This window comes from Centrocercus urophasianus, unplaced genomic scaffold, assembly GCF_019232065.1.
Source record: "Centrocercus urophasianus isolate 14NV4802_14NV808 unplaced genomic scaffold, USGS_Curo_1.0 seq_17, whole genome shotgun sequence".
Lineage (NCBI taxonomy): Eukaryota > Metazoa > Chordata > Aves > Galliformes > Phasianidae > Centrocercus > Centrocercus urophasianus.
Window position 1 is genome coordinate 19080480 of NW_024884722.1, and position 20388 is coordinate 19100867.

Below are 20388 nucleotides of genomic sequence, written 5' to 3' on the forward strand. Positions count from 1 at the left end.
TCCTTGTACTTTTTGCTTTTTCTGAAACTTCAACTGAGATCTATTTCTCCTCCTTGTTTGGAAGGACTTTTTAATAGAAGGTCATGAGTTTAAAAAGAAAATATCTAAGCCAGGAAGAACACAGTAAAGTTCAAGTTACAATTATTGCAGTGCTTTTTTAAAAATTTGAAGAATTCAAAGACAGGCAACTTGGTACTGAAGAGACACTCTGATCCTAACCTATCCCATAGTGCCTACGAAGTTGGAAAAGTCTCAGCTCAGTAACTGATAGTAATGCTTGTAGGTCATTGGATATCAGCAGCAATCCTACATTGGCTTCAACAGGAATTTCTGTAGATATCATACAGTCTTACTCCAAGTGGAACAGAAAGCCAGCCCTAACCTTTAACTGGTCTGCTATTATACTTCCAGTGTTGTTCAAACACAATTAATGATGTTACTAAAAGAGCCTGAAGAGATCAGTTAGTTGCAGCTATTCTGTTTACACAGAATTAATTATTAGCAAAGCCTGGTGAAGGCTCCTAAAATGTGTAGCACCTAGCAGAATGGATACAGAAGTAGACAGTCAAATGTTGCACAAGAGAAGTCAATAAAAAGTCCAGAGCTGCACAGGGCAAGCAATATGCATGCACTAGCATAGGATGTAAACAAGGTTTCAGTTGTCATGCTGCTAGCAGGGAGTGAGTCATCACTCCTCTCAAGTTTAGTATGCCAAGAAGAAAGTAATTTTAATCTGGGAATACAAATTTAGGACAAGAGTGAGAAGGGTACTTGGCAAGCTTACTGTACGTGAGATGACTCCAGTGATTTCAGGCTTCAAGCCCCTGTGCAAAGCCCCCGTAACCGGAGGTACAAGTGAAGGTGGTGTTGAGAAGAATGGAAGTTTCGGGTAAACAGAGGGTGATGTGCCAGACGCAGAGGGTGCTTGGTTATGGTGGGAATCCCTCTGGAGATGTGGGGGAATGAAATCATCTAGAGTCGGAAAAGTCAAGGGTGTGCCAGGAGGAAGAGTCTCAGGGAATACGGAGCCTTGCCCAAAAGGAACCAGAGGCGGTGGAGGAGTGCTGGAGCTGCCTTCTTGTTGTCTGTCTGGATTAATCTGGACAAGGGGGACTACTATAACCCCAGGCTGAGTTGTGGTGGCAGTGACATCCTGTAGGAAACAAGGTGTTGTTATGCAAAGGGGAAGATTGGAACTTTAGTCTAACGCAGCCACATAGTGTCATGCAAGGATGCACCCCAAATAGTACAAAGCCCCAAAAGACTTTCCTTCGCTAGAGAAATATCTTTCTTCAGTCTTTCAGCAATGGCCTCTGTAAGCACACACAACTTTTTACCAAAAAAAAAAAAAAAAAGAATAAAATAGCATCTTCCATCCCCTTACCACCCCTCTCTCCTGTCATTTGCAGAGAGGCTAAATCAAACCACAAAACAGTGCTGCACTCACCCATTACTTGAGAAGCACTAACCAGCACGTAACAGAGTTTGCTTCTTTTATACCTCCCTAAAATAGCAAGATCTCAGCCGGTCCAACCCAGCCCCCTACAAACAACATGCACACACAAACACACAGATCAACGTTGGGGAGACATGAGGTGTTAAATATCATGGAGTAGAAGACCACAAAGGCTCAGGTGGTGTATCAGATGCTCAGAAATTAGGAAGGATGGAGACAAAGCATTAAGGAAATATTATAATGAATTAAAGAACCATTCAAATGGCTGAAAGAAAACAAGGTTATGTAGAAAACATGTACCATGCTGCGTCCCACTGCCTTGTACGGCGGCTGCCGCTGCTGGGTAAGATAAGGCTCTTTTCTCATTCTGTCCTCTGTGGCAGCTGTGCTCTGGGGCTCTAGCACTCTGTCCCTCAAAGCTTGCGGAGGTGATGACTGTGTCCAAGAGGGCTGGCCCGCATCAGAACTAACTGCGTCTTTATTGAGGACAATGTAAAAGTACGGCCTGGGAGGAATAGGAGGAGGAGGAGGAGCAGGAAGAGCTTTTCCCGTTGCAGAGAAAACAATATCGGTGGCTGGTGCCTGAGTGACCTCAGCTCCCAAACTGGTGCTGGCTGATGGGTCATGTGTGGTGCCAGTGGAATTTTCAGACGTGGCTGAGCAAGTGTTGTTAGATAAACAAGCTACATATAGTTTGCTGACCTTTTTATCCGCCTTCGTCTCATGACTGGAATTCATTCCAGCCTTACTACTGGGATCTGCCCTGTCAGGGTTGCGTTGTAAGGATGATGCATTTGATGAGGAGCTACTTTCCAAGAGTGGCTGCCCAACATGCACCATATCTCTGGGACCTGAAGAAGGAAAATGCCCTGCTGGCAAGCCTTGCTTCCCGCTGGGGACTGCCCCATAGGGGGTGGGTGATGAGAAGTAAGACCGTGAGCTGGCATTTAGTGATGCACGCTGAGCAGAAGGCTTGGGTGCATTCAGGTACACACAATCCATGATGGGCACTGGCAGCAGGTTGGTTGCTTTAGTGTCAGTGCGAGGACGCCATGCAAAGCTTTCCTCCTTGGGGAGAGGAGGACGGGGAGGAGGAAGGGCCTGCCCAGGCAGAGTCAAGAAGCAAGAGAGGGAGACAGGAAGCATTACAAAATGAAAGGAAAAAGGAGGGAAAAATAAAATGGAAGAATGAATTTGGTCATTAGATTTGGGTTAAGCAGGTTTTAATACAGCAAGAACAAAAAGTAAATACAGTATCTGGAAGGCCAGTATAGAACTCACTCACATCATCTCACAGAGTCTCTCCCAGCACTCCGCACTGCAGCACACAAACATTACCCAGCTCTAAGTCCCTGCCTACACATTTCCATATTAAGATTTAATATCCTGCCTAACTAAACCCAGGCATATGTCAGTGTAACCAAATACTTCCCAGCACAGGGTTCATCTGAATTGCAAAGCCAAATTCAGAGCTCTGGGCCACCTCCACTGCACATAAAGTGCACTGCCAAAAGATGAACATGAAGAAGTTTTGCCAGTGCTAATGAAAACAGATGTGAATACAATAGGTTGCAGTTGACCAAGTAAGAAGTCAGCATTTATTGCTACTGAAAAGCTGGTCCTTGAATTTTTTTCATGATTTTTTCAGTCCTAAAAATGCTTTTGACAAAATCAGAATAATTGAAGTTTCCTGAGGAATTGAGTTAATAAGATTTTGCCTTCAAAATTAAGATCGCTACAGAGAAGTTCTCTTTCCAGTGAATTTTAAAGGAGTGGGAGAGCTGGAAACAAAAATAAGCAGCAGACAGCATTACTGGTTTTGGTACTTTGCAACTAATTGCAGCTCCAATTCCAATCACAGTCAATTTCTGCTGAAAGTCAGATTGTTTTGAAGAAAAATAACTGCAGTGGAGAGATTTTGCTTTTTACTTGGTTGCCAGTTGCCAAAAATGATAAGCTGCTGAAAAGAATAAAACACCAGCCTACCGAACAGCAGCTCCCTGCATTCTTGCTAATTAACCCTCTGGAAACTATAGCAGTATGTTTCATACATATATACCACTGCTGTATCTTTATGGGCAAAGAGTGGCTAAATCACTTCTGAAATAGTCAAAATCAGAATATTCCCTAAAAGCTCACAACAATCAAACATGAAAAAGTACCACCTGTAAAATACATCCACACATGACAGGTTGGGGTCAGCACCTATTCTTGTCAGATGGATACATAGTAAACTATTTTCATAAAATTACAGCTACTCCTGTCCTTGTGCTGCTCCTCTTTCACCTTCATCCCCAATGAGGGAAGATTGCAGAAGTGCATTGGAAAGTGCTTCTTCTGAAGGGCTTCTGGTTTTGGAACAGGATCATCCTCTTTTGGTTCCTTATAGAAAGTAGTTTTAATGCAAAGAAGTCAGCTCCACAGAACTTTCCTGTATTAGGCTCACTTTATCACTGTACTGCTATACGGTGAAAAATGAGAAAATTATGAGAAAATACAAATTATCTACTCACAATTGCCTTTTCTCATTTTGTTCATTTCACCTTAGTTTGGACAGTAGCCCTGGCTACTTCTGTAAGGAGTACTACATGCCTAAGTCTTCTCTTTGTTCATCAATAAGATCAGCAAGTGACTACAGGACCAACTGGAAATGTCAGGCAGAAAATAGGTCTCTCCTTTAGGATGCTGCTCCTTCCCAAGTCTTCATCTGAGCTGTGCCATCTTCCACTTAAAAATTTTAGGAACAGTGTCTGCTCTGTGGCATTACTACAGGTTGCTGATGATAGGAGCAGTCACCCCGACAGGGGACAGGGTTTTCAGGGGCTCTCCATTTCACATAAGAACACATTATCTAACAAAGGGCTTACTTATGAGCATTCAGACCACCTCTGTGCAGACCAGTCACTCAAAAGGATGAAGTTACACCTTCTTTTAATTGATTCATTTCACAATTTATCCCAATGTACAAATACAATCTTTCCCTTGACAGCCTTAAAAGGCTTGTATCAGTTACAGTATTAAAACTAAAAGGCATTTCCCCAGTAAAGTCAGGCCCATCCTAAACAACTTATTTCAGCCTGCTCAACCTCTAGAAAATACACCAACACAGAAGACAAACTAACAGATGGCTACTTCACCTTTTTGTTGCAAGCAAATAGCATTGTTGTCCTTCTTCGTCCACCAAGGAAACACTGTGGTCCCTCTGAACACAAAAGCTCCACAGCATTCTGCTGACATCAGTGTTGTTCCCATTTCACAGGAAGGAAAAGCTGATGCACAGTAACTTACCCAAGTCTGCAGCAAAATCTGGAGTTCAACCCGGGACTTCTGCCCATGAATCCAGTGCTTGAACCCAGAAGATCACCCTGAGAGTGGCAGAAGAAAGGCTTACCTGTGGCTTGCTGTCCGAGGAAAGGTTCGGACGCACACTCCTATAACCCTTGGCAGCCAGAGAAGATGGTTGGGCATCCCCGTTGGCATCAGTGTTGGGTGATGATCTCCAATCATCTAGAAGGGAAAGAAGAAAAGCAATTCAGATGACAGAGGATTCCCTCCAGCTACAGAATTAGTGAAGGGAAGGGATTTTTCTTCCTCCAGACAAAAAGAAATACTTCCAAGAAAGCAGCAGAAGTAACAACGTAAGTAGTCAATGTTTGTACCTGTTTCTGTGTTTTCTGGCTCCAGACCTAAGCATTTCACAGAAAAGAGGGACAGAAGGGATGGGAGTAGAGGGCAAGCATAAAGGAAAAGGAAGAGAAAAAATAAAAATAAACTGTTACATTTACAGACAACATGTACCTATTGGAGTAAAGAGTTGAGTTACTTCACTTCAAACATAAAATGCTCTCTGACTGGGCTGCCTAATTACCATAGAGACCAGCCCCAAACACGATGCCCTCCTCCTTTCTGACCTTTGTAAACACAAGGCAATTCATTCAGAGCAATGAAGAAACAATTGTTCATTGACATTCTTATTTCAGAGGCAAAAAGGCAGCCCAGCTAGCTACTTTCTAAAGCTGCAGCTTCATGTCCGAACACCATACACTACTGGGAACACAGGGACTCCATATTCAGCTCTGATAAAACTGATGAAGACATTTCTACCCTTGTCACTGCTACTACATATGATTAACTGGGACAGAGGACTGTCAACAAACAGATCAGGTTTGGCACACTAAGTTCATGCACGTGAAAGGAATTTAAAAACAAAACAATGTCACTTTACAATCAAGTCTCTGCATATAGATACATTGGTTTCATCATCTCTTTACCCACCTTCCACTGGGCTCCTCCCCACTACCTCTCCCCTGTTAGTCATTTTGCTTTTAGATGCAAAAAGCTCTTCCAGCTCCAAAGTACATTTCATAAAGTGATTGAGAGAATAAGCAAAGGAAGTATTAACAACCTCATTTCCATAGTAATGGGCTCACTGCCATTCAGGCTGCTGGAAATTTATGAAGCCATCAGCAGTGAGAGGCAATGATGGGGGGCAGGAACATGAAAAGAGGGAAGGTCAAGGGTAAAGCAGAAAGGGAGGAGAAGATGGAGCAGAAAGTGGCACATTGGGGCTGGAATTAATGGAATCATCCTTCTTATAACAATACATCCAGAAATGATGTGTACTTTGCTTTCAGGAGCAAGTTTGACCCCCCATTCCCCTTAACAGCATCTTGCCTGTGGGAGTTCATCCTCTCTGCCAGACCCATTACACTGGCCAGGTTTATTATGCTTTGCCTGTCTCCTACAATTAAGTAATTACACTTCTGCTATTGAATGATGGCAAAGCTCTGTGGCGACAGTGTATGTCTGGGATGCCACTCCTGCTCCCTTGACAACCCAAGTGAACGCTGTGGTAGCGAGCAGCACTGTCGAGCCTTTTTCTGGTTCATCTTGGCTGGGATAAAAGTCTGCCAGAACAGACAAAACAAAACAACCAACCAATCACCACAATAACAACTAGATGAGAATTCTTGGTGCTGCTGGTAGCAAAAGGGAGCTGTAAACAAATTTAAGTCGATGAGAGAGCTGTCATGCACTGGAAGAGAATAGGAGTCCATTTCTCCCCTTGGAGATGTAATACTGGTCTGGCTTTTAAAAAGAGATTTCCAGCAGCTATAGGACCTCAGGCTTTAAATTTTAGTTTAAAAATCAAATAACAACAAAAAACACAGCCCAAGACCCTGAACTGACCTCACACAATGTTACTACAAGGCAACATTTTCCAGATAACTTTGCAGCCACTTCACTTACTTTCAGGTTTCTCAGCATCCTGAGGACATGGCGAAGAGATTTTCTGATTCTCTTCAGAGGTTGAAGATACCCAGAGGGTCACAGCTCCTTTTCCACTGCAGACTTTAGTGGGATCTGTTTCTACAGGAAATGTACATGCACAGAAAAGACACATTGAACGAGATGATACAAAGCTCTTAGGAACCATCAGAGCTCTGTGGAGTAACTTCAGCATGGCTGTCTCTGAGTGAATCGATCTAGTAATGTTTATGTTGATGAAGATTAGCTCTGGATTTAAAGCATTGAGAATTCAAAGCAGTTTTGTATTCAAGTAACTGATGAATGTAGAAACAAGTTCCGTGCCAATGTAATACAGCTAAGAAAGCAGGAAAAAAGGATGATTGGTTGAACCAAATTTCATGGGTCCATTTGCTTCATTTGGCCTGCTCTGCATGTAAATATTGTATCAGCAGGACAGCATTACACCTGTGTCTCTTCTGCTGGATATCCCAGTGGTACACAGCAGCATGATTTGTGTGCTTAAAAATGCCTTTTGTGCAGGCAAAAAAAAGGTCTTATGTTTACTGGAGCACAAAACCTTGTAACTGTGAATATGATCTGCCTCCTTGCCAGGTTCCCCCATTCCATGATGGTGTTGTATCTTTTCAATGTAGGAACCCAAATGCCATAAAGTATAAAGAAATTTAACAGATGACTCTGCGAGCCAAACACCAGGTCACGTCAGCTTCCTTGCTAAGGCTCATTCAGGACAACTTCTGTCCAGGTTTACCCTTGTGCACTTCAGTCTGTGGATTTGGGTTCTTTCCTCCTGTCCCCTTATTCAGCAATTACAAAACAGAACTTCAAGGCCATCTTCCTGCCCTTATTTAAAATCTTTCCGGAGAGTTGTTTCCTCTAAGATATACGTAGAAACAATATGCCTAAAGAGACTCTTACTTATCCAACCTACTTCCACAGGAAAACATATCACCTCCCTTTCTTACGCACTACCTATTACTGCCCTGCAGCTGCCATCACCCTTTTCACTTTGACCTACCTCAGGAGAAGTGCTAGTCCTTCCACGACAATGCACAGGGAGCCTGAAGGGGATCTGAGGATGTGCCATGTTGCACAGGTGACAACATGATTATTTTTTATATTTACAGGTAAGGATCAAGTTCCCTCTGTAGCAGAGGGATGGAGCTCCTCTTTGAGACCCGTTATCAATAATGACAGTTATACCTCCAGACTGAAAGGAAGGGGTAGAAGCTGCTGCTCACTGCCCATATAACAGCTTGTGTTTGTGCAGATTAGCATCCACTGCCTAATTGTAGTAAGACACCATTCATTACATCCACACCCAGACAGTGCCTACAGACCATGACAATGCCTCAGCCAAGGTTGCAAAACACTGCCACAACATAACAAAGCATCAAGAGTGGCAGATGGATAAAAGCAGTAAGCAGGAAGACTCACTGCATGTCAAGCATTTGGTTCATACTGGAAACCCTCAATGCTGAATCTCCATGGTTCACACTTTTACTTGGGCTTACAAAACTTTAAGACATCCCTAAAAAAGATTGTTTCAGGTAGCACATCCACACGTATCAAATGCTGCTTAAACTTAAACGTACTAACTTCACAATCGCATCACACAACAGATCATGCCTTAGAGTTACCCATGCGGCTGCTGAAATAGAAGCTGATTTCTCTGACTGAGAAGCATTTGTTATGTCTGTGTGATAGTGCTTCCCCTCCTAGAGGTTGCTTCAATGCCGCAAATTAAGTAAAGACAGAATTGATGGAAAAAAACATCCGACTCCCTATGTATTCCACCTCTTCTCCAATACTAAGGGTGGATCTGCTACCTGAAGCTACTCTTTGTGAGAAAGCCCTAAAGCACTTGATGCAGAGTAGGGTTAGATTATCTTGTCCAGGGCTATTACTGGCTGCCACTTACATCCACACAACACAACACGCAGCCTCAGGACTCTACAGATTCATGTGCAAACCAACAAAGTTTACATTTTGAGACTCCAGTTTCAAGAGTACTGTAACTACGAAGCATAGACATCTTGTTGGGAGTTATCAGGACCGAGTGAAGGGTTGCCATTCTTCTACACTCACAAAAACATCTAGAGCTCACAGCAGAAATGCTTCTATTATACAAGAGGACGAAGGTCCTGGAACTGTTCATCGCTCTCCGTGGACTGTTGGAGTCCAATATCCAGATTAAAAGTAGTTTTTTGAGACAAATCTTATGCTAAGTCTTAGGCTAAGGTTCAAGAGACATTAAAGTCCTTCACAGAGGCCAGATCTTAGTAACATTTTTGAAGCTTAGGAAAAGCATATCAGCATCTTCATGAATGAAGGCTCTAGAGATTGCAATACGGCTGGTTCCTTTTTACTCCACAACCTCTTCTTGCTCCCAGGCTATCGCAAAGTGGGCAAGTGGAGAATACTTCAGCACTTTCTGCTAACGTTCTCCTTACTGAACACTTCTGTTCATTCTTTTCCCTCCTCTCCCTTCCAGTTAACATTTCGATTCTTGGTCATTAAGCAGATGAGCAAGAGAAAAAGTCTTTCCTAATCATTTTGGCAAAAATAAACAGTGCACCTGGAATAGAGTGAGAGCATGCAGCCTGGAAGTATAAGGCCCAGAATTAACAGAGATGGCTCTAAATGCTGCAATACAGCAAAGCAGACACCTTGCATTGCACACTGACATAACTCACTTCTGAATTAGGGATACATGAAATAATAAGAGGAAAAAAACTGTAAGTGCTCTGTGCCTGACTGCTCGTGTGCTCCATTTTAGACGCACAGGTTTGGGTGGCAGAACCCTTAATGATACAGGAAAGTCTTGGGACTGACACCTCTGCAGAGATGTACGCCAAGAAACAGAGAACTTTCCTTACCAAAGCAGTTTATTTTCATACAACTTATTCCAAACATAAGCCAAATCAAAACAGTAGCACTCACTGAAAAAATGTTTTGAACTCAATAAAATCAGAACACTTAGAAAAGGGTTGAAAATAAAACTGACAATGACAAATGCCCTCACAAATTTAGTCAAAAGAGAGAAAACAAAGATCCAAATTTCTCGTTAGAGGGATCCAGCAGATTGGTACCAAACGCAATGTCATAAGTTCCTTACTTAGTGCCTGTGGGAGACAGATTAGAAGAGACGAGCAGTATCAGCTAGCCTGGTACGACTGCCCAAATCCAGCAAAGAACAAAAATAATCTTGTAATTCTAGCAGGAAAACACGTTAGTGGGAGAGGGTAACAGAGAGCCTGACATCCTTATTTATCTACATAAAGTTTCTCTAGTGTCAGCATATGCACTGAATAACAAAACCATCCCATGGATGCTGAACTATGCTTGAACCTGTAAAATAGCACCTCTGATGTCTATTTACTTTCATAAAGACTAAAGATACGCAGGAAGCATTCTCTGGTTCATCAGGAGTTTGGTTCAAAATGAGGCTGTAATAACAGCAACATTCATAACCAAGCACTAGAAGAGCTTGCAATGATTCCAGATTCAAGCAGACACAATTATGTCTGCAGAGAAACAGCATAATTGAGAACAGTGCACTGTGCCATCAGGACCTAACTTTATTACCTACTGATGAAATCTACGGCTCTGGAAACAGTGAGAAATGATGAAGCTGAAAGCCAGCCAAAGCACGTGGGTGAAGCAGAGAGAAAAAAAGAGAGAAAAAGGGAGAATGATGGCAACTAATGCATAGCAGGGGGAGTAAGAAAAAGATACCTGTAGGCAGCACTAGGTGAGGAGAACTTTTCACTTTCTTCACAGGGATTATTGTAACGGCAGAAATAGAGCGTGTGTATAAAGGGACGTCAACAGCTGCAAACACAAAAGTGTAAATGGCACATCCAAAAGGGAAGAACAGAGTTTGGAATCATGCCACTAAATTTTCTAATGTACTCAGAGACACAATAGCAGGAAATTTCAAACACAAAAGCAGTCCAGAGAGCAGTGATGCAACCACTAAAAATATCCCTGCGCTTGTCCTAATCCAGGATACGTCTGCTTTAGAGCACGCACAGAACTGCTTACTGAGTCAACTAACTGCTGACCACCACTATGCTGCAGGGGTAACAAACCTGGAAGCATTAGTTTTTACAAGCCATAATTTTTTTTTTAGTGTGACCATTCAGATGCGATACACTACATGCAAAAATAAAAATGTTAAGTCAATTTTACAGTGGCTCAGTTAAAGTGAAAAAACAGGCAGAGGTTCAGAGAGAGACACCAAAAACTACCCATACTACAGGAATTCTGGATTTTAGGGCACATTTTATAAGTTCAGCAACAAGACAGTACAGAAATATTAAACAATCCTGAAAAGCAGTTCCACACTGAAGTGTAGCATCAAATACCTGGTCCAGAAAAATAAGACACCTATCAAAGCAGTAAATTAAAGATTTCTCCTGCACACCATTACTTAGCATAGTACTTACAGTATACATATAAAATGTAATGTTACATATAATTACATATATATACATATATATACATATACACATATATACATATAAATGTAATAAAATTACATATTAAAATAATGTAGGGGAAAATCATAGGTAGCACAGTGCAAAATTCTAGCAGTGGTTACAAAACTCTCCAAAACTGTTGCTACTTCCTTTCCATTTCTTTATTGCTGCTAATGGGGAACTCTATTACAGATGAAAATAAAAAAGGTGAAACTACATATAGGTGATACTCAATAGGATCTGCCAAGATTAACACCACGCAGTCAAAGCTCCACTAGAGTAATGATACAGTAATAACACAACATAGTGAGTTGTGCTGTTGATTTCTGCAGAGCCAAGATTTTCTCCTTTAGAATCTATCAGATTTCTGCATGGAAATATTAGCCAGAAAGTGGCAGGTGTCCTCTACACTCCACCTCCTTCAGGCCTGAAAAATCAGGAGTAAGAGGAACCACATCCCTAACACTTTTCACACCACCTCTGAGCACTGGGTGAGAGTGAGAGAGGTACTGACCTCAGAGCACCGTGCACATCACCTGGTGGCAGCTCCTTCTGGCCCCTGGCAGAACTGGGAAGCAAAGACTTCCATCTGGCAAAGGGCTCTCAAGCAAGAGGCTAGAGGAAGAGCTCAACAAATTTTTTCAAACCACAGATAGCTGTTGATTTTTTGGATTTGATTGAATGGATTGAAAGCCATTTGCCTTAGAGCAAACCAAATCAAACTCTGTTCTCCACGCATCTCCCTGAGCATCCTGAATTCAACAGATCTCTCCACTCCAAAGAGTCTGCGGTTTAGGAAACAACTCTAAGGCTGTTCTGCTTTGCAACCGACTGAATTCAGCCACCCACAATGCAGCCAAAATACTAACCACTATAAAAAGGCATCGAAAGAAAAGAAAGGAAATGAACCCTGCAGACAACCAACCCATACAAGCACATACTTTCACCCTGCCAAAATACACACCATCACTATATAATACTGAATGCTATTTAATGCTTCAAATCTGTTGATGTTAACACGAAGGCTGGTTTGTTCAGATAAATTGGGGCTTAAAACCCTGGTTGCTAATGGCACATTTCTTTATTACATAATCAGTTCCAGCTCTTTACTTCTGGCTCAGAACTTCACCTCTCACTGAAGTTAACAGGGTTCACACACAGGCATCCAAAAGTCCATGCTGCTTAAACACATCAAGATACTGATACACAGGTGCTCGCAAGTACTAGAAGTAATGTACTGCTTTCTTCAAAACAGCACAAAAAATATGCAAAAATGCAAATCCAGCCTGCCACCTTTTGTTGCTTAAAAGACAAAGAGAGCTTGTTCAGCTAAAAAATGCTGCTGCTGGCATGCCGCAGCACAAGGCCTTTCTTGTAACAGTCGCCAGGCAAACTAAATTTGGAAACACTGCTGTGGTGCCCAGGGAAACCAACCACATTACTCAGCTGACACACAGGGGGAGCTGCAGAGGCGGCTCTGAAGCTCTCAACCCACCTTTTTCTTGTCCATTGCTGCTCAGCCCATTGACAACAGTTTTTGCAACATCAACTTCTTCACGTTCTGCAAGAAAACCAAGAAGCAGATTACTTTACAAGTATTTGCAACTGAATTTCACATCTGAATATGAGGGCGTGCTGTGGGTCTGAGCTACCTGATTCTGGAGATCGGAAGTATTCCTACCACCTCTAGAAATGTTGCTTGGAGAACACAAATCTCCCTTGGATGACACCTAGGTCTCTCTTTGTCCTTTGTGGATTGCAGCCACTTTAAAAGCAGGGACTGTCTCTATACGTATAGATAGCACTCGGCTCAATGCTGTTTTCATTTTTGGAGGGACATGAATACCCTAGTTTGGGAAAAATAAATGCTCTTTGCTACCATGTTAGCCAGATGTGAGTACAAACTCAAAGATAAGAGAGCTGGCCCACACTCCCTAATTTTTCAGCTATGTGCTGTGTTGGCATGAATCAAATTGAGTTTTGTGAGTTTGAAGAAACAAGACAGCACTGGAAAGGATCTCCAATGGTCATCTGAAGCCATGTTCCTGACCCACAACAGGGACATACGTATCTATCTTTGTAATTACTGACATATGTTTGCCTAACTGGTTTTTACATATCACCCTAGAGCAGTTTATTCCAGTGCTTTAAAACATCAAAGTTTTTGCAACTTTTAAGTCAAATTCCCAGCTCATGCTTCTGGTTATTCTTCTGGTATTTCTCTCTACGATCTCCAAATGGTTCTGTTTTTTCTCAAAATGTGGTGCTAAAAACTGGACACAATACTCCAGCTGAGACATGATAAGTGCTAAAATCAAGTGGAGATGTTATTCCATGGGTCCTACATATGGTACTTTAGCATGGTATCTACTTTAACTTTTTCAGTCTTGCCTTATTACCCAGACAAACCCAACACTTGTCCTTTCCCCAACTGTCTCCATTTCCTTTACCCTCACTTTTCTTTGAAGAGCTAATTTTTCCTATCCAGATGTCAAACTTTGCACTCACCTCCGTTAAAACAGATCTAAGTCTTTCAGAACTCATTCCAGACTACAACAAGCTAAAGTGACCAACTTTGGTTCAAGATGTCAGAGCTTTATAGACCAATTTGAAAGAACAGAACTCTAGCCAGGACACTACTACAAAGTCATTCCACTCTTTCTCCAAAAGTTAGCATCCCTGAGCCTTTCCACAGAGGGCTGGAGCAACTGTGAAGAGGAGATAAGGCAGTTGGGGTCATTCAGTCTGGAGAAGAGATGGCTCCAGGGAGATCTTATAACACTTAAGGGGAGCCAAGAGGAAATCTATGGAAGGACACCTTATCAGGAAGTATAGCGATAGGACAAGGAATAATGATTTTAAACTGGAAGGGGGTAGGTTTAGACTAGGTATTATAAAGAAATTCTTCCCTATGAGGGTGATGAGGCGCTGGACCAGGCTGCCCAGAGAAACTGTGATATTCAGTCTCTGGAGGTGTTCAAGGCCAGGTTGGATAGGGCTTTGATCAACCTAGTGTAGTGGGAGGTATCCCTGCCAATGGCAGGGGTATTCGAGGGATTTTTAGGTCCCTTCCAACCCAAACCATTCTGCAATGCCAGGGCTTTGCCTGAGAACCAGGATGTAAAAGAGTCAGAAAAAGAAAAAAAAGTAATTGGATCAAAAACTATTAGGAATAAGTCCAGCAATAGAAAGGTAGGTTAATGAGAACAAGCAGAAAATAACACAGACTTACCAGAGCTCATTGTGGCAGAAGGAATTGCCTTTTTCACTTCTGGATTTTGTTTATCTCTGTTTAAAGTGAAAGGTAGAATGGTTATTTTGTTCAAAATCTGCTTAGACAGTAGTGTATCTAATGCTGAACAATCATCACAAAAATCAAGGTAAGAACTGCAAGAATTTTCTCAAGAAACTGAGTTTCAAAATCAAGATGTATTTATGTCAGCAGTTACCATTTTTGTTGGTAATTATCAGAAATTAAATTTTCACATAATATACATACAACTTTCCAACCTAAGGATCATACCAAATAAACCATGAGAGTTTCTATACAGCACACTACAAATCTGGATAAGCTTCTAATATATGAAAAGCCCATCATCTTTGATTAAAAAAAAGAAAAAATCTTAGTGAGACCATCCATTTTTAAGCTAAAACTCTCAAGCTTAGATCACTGCCATATTTCAAGGTTATCTGCTACTCCTACCAACACCAGCCTCCCTGGTGGAAGATGTTAGAATGAAGAATAAGTATTTGTAGAAATGTTTATTAACTTCTGCACCAATCATTTCCAGTCCTGTTCCTGGTATCATCAGGAACATGCTGCAACAGGTGAAACTTCAAATTAGAAGCTTTAATGCTCCTGGGATCAAAGGCAATGAAGTTACCAATCTGCGATAAAAAATCTCCGACTGTGAACAGAGATGAAGAAAATAAATTTTCACAGTCATTAGAAACTATGTAGGACAACTGCAGTGCCTATTCCTGGTCAAGACTTGGTACTACAAAGTTTTCAATGTCACTGCAGATGTTGGTCTGAAAAGAAAAAGAGCAGCATTTCTACAAAACAGTCTATGTTTGCCAGGACTTCTTAACTCTCCCGAGGTCTAGGTTGATAAAAACTCTTTAATTTCACGTCTCATTCTCCCTCCCACTTCCCCCCAAAAATTAGCACTAAATAGAGCATGAGTGATTCCAGCTAATTAAATGCTTTTCAGGGCACAAATAGGAGTAAGTATCACAAATTGTGCAATTGTGCATAAACAAACACCCTAATCTGAAGGAATACAACCCCTTCCCTTACTTCCAGGCTGCTTGGAGAAACAAGGTGGCAGAGGAGACATTTTTTGTTTTCTTGTTTTCCTGTTAGAAGAAGCATAGGCAGTAGTGGGACCATCTAAGAGGTGGAAATTGTCTTCAGGGAGTTCAGTTTGCCTCCTTGCCTGAAGCACCCCCATTCTCAAGCAGCGTTCATTCCATACCAATCAGAGTATAATTAGCACATTTGACAGACAGTCAAAAGGAAAGTAAAGAAAATTAAGCTGGCAAATAAAATAATGGATTCACCTGTAAAACTAGCTGATATCTGGGCTTTCAGGCATGTCACACCAGCAACAGCTGCCAACACTTAGTTATTTTATTCATTAAAATGCCCACAGAAGGTACTTCATTATGGGCCGGAGAAGGCTCGGCAGGGCACAGCCTAACTCCAAACTGACCCCAGAAAAGGAGCAGCAGGCACAAAATAAAGCAACTCAACAAAAGCCGAACACAACCAAAAGGCCTGCCAACACAGCACCCGCTTTGTGTTCCTACCATTTCATATTAGAAGCAAGAGCCCTGAAATAGTAATGGTTGACAGGCTCAGAATTTGGCCAAATGTATTTATTAATAATGATCTTTCTGATCTCTGTAAGCTTCAATTACAGAAAGTAATTACCTTAGTTGAGGTAAAGGATAAATAAATGAGCTAAAATTACAGATTATCAAGGCAAAGGAAGAAACAATATCACATTCGTCTAGCTATGGAAAACTATTATCAGTTAAACTTACTGGAAAAATACAAGTTCCTTCATAGAGCAGGGAGAAAACCACTGCAGTTAAGTCTCAATTCAGCTTTAGAAATAAAAACATTGTGAAACTGAGGGAGGCTGCTAGTACCCAGAAGTACTAGCACAACACTGGCCCTCTCCTTGGGATATGTACAGGTCAATGGGACCTTTCCTCTACACTGAGTATCCCCAAAAGGTTGCATGTCTTCCTCTGCTATTTAAGATTTTTAAAAGGCCCAACAAACTCCAGCATGCTACCCTTCTGGCAGGATACACTAAGCTCACACACCTGGCAAAGGCCAGGTTCTCAGCAATATGGTGGTAGAGCACATTTCTCAGTAGCAGTATCTGAGCAAGTACTTCTCTGACCCCGTGCCTTACTCATTTTGAAGCGTCTCTTCTCCACTTAGAATGTGACATCACAACTGCCAGGAAACTGATTTCAATGGTTTCTTTTGTATTTGAGAGTCATGACACTGCTTACAGAATAAAGCACTTGCTTCACCGTGCTAAGAAAGGCATTCAGCAAAGAGCTCACACACAAAAAAAGCTCAATTATTTGGCCTTAAAAGAACAAATTACTTTTCCACAAGAAGCGATTTGAGATCAGAAACTCAGTTGTAATTAAAGGAATAAGTTTCCTAAATTAAATGAAGGTGGTGTACAAACTCATTAGAACTAGATCTAGAAAAACGACTACACCCATATACTCACACTTAGTTGCAATTACAGAATCCAATTAAAACAACAACCATTCAGCATTCATTAACCGTGAAACTAATCAGTATTATTCAAGCACTCATGAACATACACTTAATATAGGTTCCCATAAAAAGAATAGGTTTGGAGTGCTGAGGGTTAATGTATGCAATCTAGAGCACTTCAACTACTGTAACTCTGGAGGTTCCATTTTAAAGTTGATTTAGGTCATTTGAGGGTCTGTGTGCAGACTCACTGCAGCCTGGTACAAAAACAATCTGCTGCTTAGATTGAGAAAATTACAGAGTATGTTTGAAGTTGAGAATGTGCCTCGGTGCCTTTTGCACCCTGTTTCCCATAGGCTTCACCTAAACCATTCACTGAAGTCCTGTTACACTTGTATTTTGTGTAGTCTAAGGCTGTTCTCAGGGCCAGATTCTGTTTAGTCCAACAGCACACCTGGCCTGGTGCCCCCTGCATTGCCCTCTGTAACATTTGGGAAGATATGTGCTATAAGTCAGCACACTGTCTGTGCTTGCGAGAGCATCCTTAGGCAGAGCAGCCCTGCCAGATTGGTTGGACAGGCTGCACATGGGCTGCAGAGGCAGGTGGATCTGGGAACATCTGCTGCTCTCCGTTCCTCCTTCCTGTAGAAATGATCACACAGACCCCACAGACATGTGCAGAACGCACAGTCATACTTCAGGACTGAATCTTTTGAAGGAAATCAAAGGTTGGATCCCTTGTGCCAGTCTTAGAAACTGAAAAACAGTACCACCAAATCAGGCAAAACAAAAACCGATCTCCCACACACAACCACCACAGTGTCTCCTAGGTCCATGCTGTAAGGAGCAGACCACTGCCTCCTTGCCAGCTCTGAATTTATGCCTTTCCTGAAATATGACAGACATAGCAACAAAGCTGCAGACATTCAAAACACAATGAAAGGTGATGAATTCCTAAGGGCATAAGCCAGCAGTTGTAATGCTGAAGATGCCAACGCCTGTATGTAACGTCCAGCAGCTCCTTGCCAGCTCTGTACCTCTAGACGGGTGTTCAGCACTCCTTCCTCCCTCTCACCCCCAGCACATCTCTCCCAGGGCCGCAGCTCCTTCCCTACTTGGTGTGGAAACGGAGCACAGTGGATTTAGAGCCCTATTTAGGAGGAATGCAGATAAGTAGTGACTACTGCTGCGCAGCATGTCTCTGGATTATCTCACATGCTCTAAACATTCAAGTGCTCCCCCTGCAACGGTCAGGGTAACAAACAGCTCATTAATTGTCCCGAGTAAGGACGCACGCTCTGCAGTCACCGGTATCTCTGCCGGGAGTCGTGGGTGGTGGTTATTTTTGGTGGTCTAATGTACGTGTGGGGAAAAGTCATTTCCTCTGGTTTCTTCTCTTGCTGTTACTGATAGCCCCGATGACTTACTTAGAATTTAAGAGCTGTTGCTAATCATAAGCATTCAAAACTCATCAGGCAGGCCTTAAATTCATTACTCAGATTCCCCGCTTTAGCTCCTCAGTTCTGAGCTTTCACATTTGCAAAAGTGTTTCTTCACACACAAGAGCGTTGAGTGTTTTGTAGTATGCAAATGAAAAATCAAAGTCTTGTTTATATAATAGTCTAGCTATTAAGGCTTTTAGAAGAAAATTGGAGATTTTTAGATTTAAGAGATGATGAGCATTCACAAATGCTGTTTTTCACTTGATCAGCCCTTGAACATTACTCTGGCACCCACTTGTTTAGCCCTTGGCTCAGCCCCTCTCTCAATGCCACCAGTGTTCCTGCCCCAGATGCTCCACTCAGCCAGCAGGGCCACCACCATGTGATCCCAGTGATCCCAGAGCTGGACAGGGGGCAAAGGGCTGCACTGCTGCCAGCGTCTGCTACTAAGAGGTTCCTCTGCTTAAAGCAAGCCACTGGAGAACACAGCTGTACTTCTCATGCTGTACCACATAAAAGGGAGCAAGAGAAAGTAGCTTGGGAATATAAGAGGCACAGCTCTGGGTTAATCCAGTCAATCAGCTCTCTTCTCCAAGTATCATTACTCTCTTATCCTGAAATACTGACGGAAATATGTTGCCTGTCAGTTTTATTTTAAGGGTTAAAGAATGTCCTGTTATTCCATCAGAAGACATGATGCTCCTAAGAATAAATGTCAGGAAAGGACTGTGAAGAATCATAGAATGGCCTGGATTGAAAAGGACCATAATGATCATCTAGTTTCAGACCTCCTGCCATGGGCAGGGTTGCCAATCACCAGACCAGGCTGCCCAGAGCCACATCCAGCCTGGAGTCCTACCAGCTCCAAGCAGCCTCCTCCCCGCACACACTTCAGCAAAGGTTCAGACAACACTGAGCAATGAGGGCTCAGCTAAATTCAACAAATGACAGCGCTGCACACAAGCTGGAATAGCATGTCCTTTTAAATAATTGAGCTTACAGCTGTTGGAACAAACAAACATAGCACACTGCATATACAGTACTGTTGTCTTTTTTATTTTTTAAATATGGTGCATGTTTGCTTCCTTTCTAATGAGCTTATCTGGGGTATGTGTGCCAGTCTGGGTATAATTTAACAGTAACATGCCAGCCCATCAAACAAGAAATGTAAACCAGGAGATGTGACTTTAAGAACTCAGAGATGCCTTCAGAATGAAGTTATCCTTCAGTCACCAACTTCAGAGCAAACAACTCTTACCAGCAACCTGAGTTAACTCAGTTCAAGGTCACCACTTTCGAACACTGCCAAGAAGGATCTGTGGGGTCATCAAGCTTACTCCCATGCTATTGCAGGCAGCTGTGTTATACAATCCTGGGCAGGAACTCTTCAAGTCCCAGCTTGAAACCCTTAATGGTTTCTTGCCTCTACAGCTCCTCCTTGAAGCCAACTCCTTCCTTCTTATGAGTAGAACATTGCATCTGACTTGCAACTTGCATTGTTTCTGACCTAAATTTAACTGGTGAACAGCTAGCACCAAACTGTTTTGTACCAACATCGTTTTTCTGTTTACATAGGCACCATTCATTTTCAGAAAGCAATCACAACTCTGAGTGTGGAAAGGACCTGTTTGCAAACCTGTAAACAAACGTTTCCAAAGCCACTGGTCTACGTGCTGTCATCCATCTCTGAAATCCAGCAAGCAAACAGCATATCTTTAAGGCTGGACAAAGCTTTAACTCTGGTCAGCATCACAGAACCAGAGAGCAAAGCCTGAAGGTGAGATGCCCAAGAGCTGAAAAGCAAGGTTCAAAAGGCAAAGCAGCTTCTCTGGTCTGTTCTAACACTGGCCTGTCTTTGAGAAACAATTCCATGGTCAGTGGAACTTCAGAAAATGATTTGATGTCCACAGGGATCTCCCATGCAAAGAAATAGACTGGAATACTGTCATCAGCCACTGAGCTCTCGTGATGATGACTCAGACATGT

The 20388-nt window shown here is 42.2% G+C and overlaps 1 protein-coding gene across 28 annotated transcripts in view; it reads right to left on the bottom strand.

Moving 5' to 3' along the window:
* Nucleotides 1–20388, bottom strand: part of SORBS1 (sorbin and SH3 domain containing 1) — a 162418-nt gene that overhangs the window by 51102 nt on the left and 90928 nt on the right. For 13 of the 28 annotated variants that reach the window (XM_042817966.1, XM_042817967.1, XM_042817961.1 and 10 more), the window contains 8 exons: nt 14441–14496; nt 12704–12769; nt 10463–10558; nt 6707–6826; nt 5116–5142; nt 4848–4963; nt 1757–2557; nt 785–1153 (listed from right to left, as the gene is read on the bottom strand). In XM_042817966.1, coding sequence (XP_042673900.1) covers nt 785–1153; nt 1757–2557; nt 4848–4963; nt 5116–5142; nt 6707–6826; nt 10463–10558; nt 12704–12769; nt 14441–14450 — 1605 coding nt within the window. In that variant the 5' untranslated portion in view covers nt 14451–14496. The remainder of the gene's footprint in view (nt 1–784; nt 1154–1756; nt 2558–4847; nt 4964–5115; nt 5143–6706; nt 6827–10462; nt 10559–12703; nt 12770–14440; nt 14497–20388) is intronic. The other 15 variants (XM_042817985.1, XM_042817979.1, XM_042817978.1 and 12 more) reach the window with 7 other exon arrangements.